The sequence below is a fragment of the Cariama cristata genome, unplaced genomic scaffold (genome assembly GCF_000690535.1).
Source record: "Cariama cristata isolate BGI_N322 unplaced genomic scaffold, ASM69053v1 scaffold27825, whole genome shotgun sequence".
Lineage (NCBI taxonomy): Eukaryota > Metazoa > Chordata > Aves > Cariamiformes > Cariamidae > Cariama > Cariama cristata.
Window position 1 is genome coordinate 2,017 of NW_009618532.1, and position 2,494 is coordinate 4,510.

At 48.2% G+C, this 2,494-nt stretch overlaps 1 protein-coding gene across 1 annotated transcript in view; it reads left to right on the plus strand.

Annotated features, from left to right (window-relative positions):
* Positions 1 to 2,490, plus strand: part of ADAMTS1 (ADAM metallopeptidase with thrombospondin type 1 motif, 1) — a gene marked incomplete at both ends in the record, with an annotated part of 4,502 nt that extends 2,012 nt beyond the window's left edge. Inside the window, 4 exons of the mRNA XM_009700897.1 lie at positions 176 to 362; positions 465 to 640; positions 1,501 to 1,676; positions 2,052 to 2,490. Coding sequence (XP_009699199.1) covers positions 176 to 362; positions 465 to 640; positions 1,501 to 1,676; positions 2,052 to 2,490 — 978 coding nt within the window. The remainder of the gene's footprint in view (positions 1 to 175; positions 363 to 464; positions 641 to 1,500; positions 1,677 to 2,051) is intronic.
* Positions 2,491 to 2,494: the final 4 nt, after the last annotated feature.

Below are 2,494 nucleotides of genomic sequence, written 5' to 3' on the forward strand. Positions count from 1 at the left end.
TTAAAAGGGCTTGAATGAATGGAGGCAGAGAGCTGATAAAACAAACTTAGAGCTTTTTTTTTTTTTTTAACAAGGGGCTTAGGTAAAAATGAGCATGCTGCTGGGTTTTGTGTTTGGTTTGGTTTCGCTTTTACTGTACTAACTTTTTCTGTTCTGCTTTTACTTGTCATTCCAGACGCCGGTGCACGGGAGCTGGGGGTCCTGGGGGGAGTGGGGAGAGTGCTCACGGACCTGCGGCGGTGGAGTGCAGTACTCCTTCAGGGAGTGCGACAACCCCGTCCCCAGGAACGGGGGGAAATACTGTGAAGGGAAGCGGGTGCAATACAGATCGTGTAACATCAACGACTGTCCGGAGACCGATGGTAATCTTTTCCCCATTTTTGAGGTGCAGGAGGGGTATCTTGTGAAGGAAGAGTGTGTAGAGAAGATGATCTAATGTCCACCTCTCTTTCCTCTGCCTGCAGGCAAAACCTTTAGGGAGGAACAGTGTGAAAAGCACAATGAGTTTTCCAAATCTCCCTTTGGAAGTGGACCTGCAGTGGAGTGGACGCCCAAGTTTGCCGGCGTCTCTCCGAAGGACAGATGCAAGCTGGTCTGCCGAGCAAAAGGAACAGGATACTTCTTTGTTTTACAGCCAAAGGTATTTCAAAGCGATACCTCTTCCGTCTCATCGTGAATAGGATTTTTACTTCCTCTAACTCTTTATGTGAAGTTAAGGGTCAAGCAGTGTAGGAATCTGAAATTACGTCTTTGTCCTATTTAAGCTAGATTCTTCCTTCGCCTCTTCCTACATGTACAGCTTAATCAGTGCAAGCATGCTTTAAATATTCTGGCACAGTCCTTCCAGTTATTTCACACGTACCGCCTCTTCTACCCACTCCACCCTAGTTTCCTTTCCTCTTCTTTCACCAATTTGATTACTTTGAGATATGTTTGGAAAACTGGAGGGGTTCTTTGCCAAAACATTGGTGCTTTCTCATACCGGTTGCTAATACGCTGACAGCTTAAAATAAACAAAAGGAAAAATGTTCGTCTTGCATAGCTACTTGAACTGACTGTCATAAGATGCTGAGAGGCAATAACTACCAGGGCGATGACACAGATGGTTTTTGTAGAGCAGTACTCCTAGATGTAAAGGATACATTGAATGCCATTAAAAGCAATTTTGGTCCTGTACTTCAAGGACATTAGAAAGCAATGTTCTTTCTTTCTATGAAATCAGTAAAATGGTTCGGGGTGGGGGGGTTAATGAAAACTGAAATTGGTTGTTTTCTTGGGTCACCATGGCATCATTTTTGCAAGTGAGATGAAGTAGCACTATGTACCTCCCAACTATCTATGGGCTGCTTTGGTTTTTAGTTTCAAAAGCCCTGAAAATACGGATGCTGCAGGTCTTCCACCTGTCCAGATCTTCCATTTTGTATGTGTCTGTATTATGCGATTTCAAAGCAATGTGCGTCTTCTAAGATGAGAATGCCCTACTGCTTGTTTCCTGCAAAGGTTGTGGATGGGACCCCGTGTAGCCCCGATTCCACCTCCGTCTGCGTCCAGGGACAGTGCGTAAAGGCTGGCTGCGACCGTATGATAGGATCCAATAAGAAGTTTGACAAATGCGGTATCTGCGGTGGCAATGGATCCACTTGCAAGAAAGTATCTGGCACACTTGTTAGAGCAAAGTGAGTATATGATGGCTGCTAATATTTTGTTCTGGTGAATGTTTTGTGGGTGTCAGCTTTGGGTTTCCAAGTCAGTGAGGTGTTGCCCCCAGTTTGTCGCTGGAACTGAGATTTGATCTGTCAGAGCCATCTGGCTGAAGACAACTTACAGTGAGACCCCAGTGAAAGCAAGCCCCTTACATGTGGCCACACCTCTGCCGCAGCAATAACATGGGGTGTGACTTTGCAAATCCCTTTATCCAGTAATTCAGTTAGGTCGGCAGCTCATGAGCTTAACGCTCTGGCTTCAAATGAATTTCAGTCTTGTGCCAGGCAGCTTCTTCCCTTTCCCAGGGAAGGGCGGAGGACTCAGCCTTTCTCTTTTCTCTTGGGCAGACCCGGCTACCATGATGTTGTCACCATTCCGGCCGGGGCGACGAACATCGAGGTGAAGCAGCGAAACCACAGGGGTGCAAGGCACGACGGCAGCTTCCTCGCCATCAAAGCCGCAGATGGCACCTACATCCTCAACGGCGATTACACCCTGTCGACGCTGGAGCAGGACATCACCTACAAGGGCAGTGTGCTGAGGTACAGTGGCTCCTCCGCCGCCCTGGAGAGGATCCGCAGTTTCAGCCCTCTGAGGGAGCCTCTGACCATCCAGGTCCTCACGGTGGGGGACCTGCCGCAGCCCAAGATCAAGTTCACCTATTTCGTGAAGAAGCCCACGCAGCTGGGATCGGAGAAGGCACTCGGTAGAAAGAAAGAGTCCTTCAACGCCATCAGGGAGATCATCTCCTCCGAGTGGGTCATCGAGGAGTGGGGCGAGTGCTCCAAGT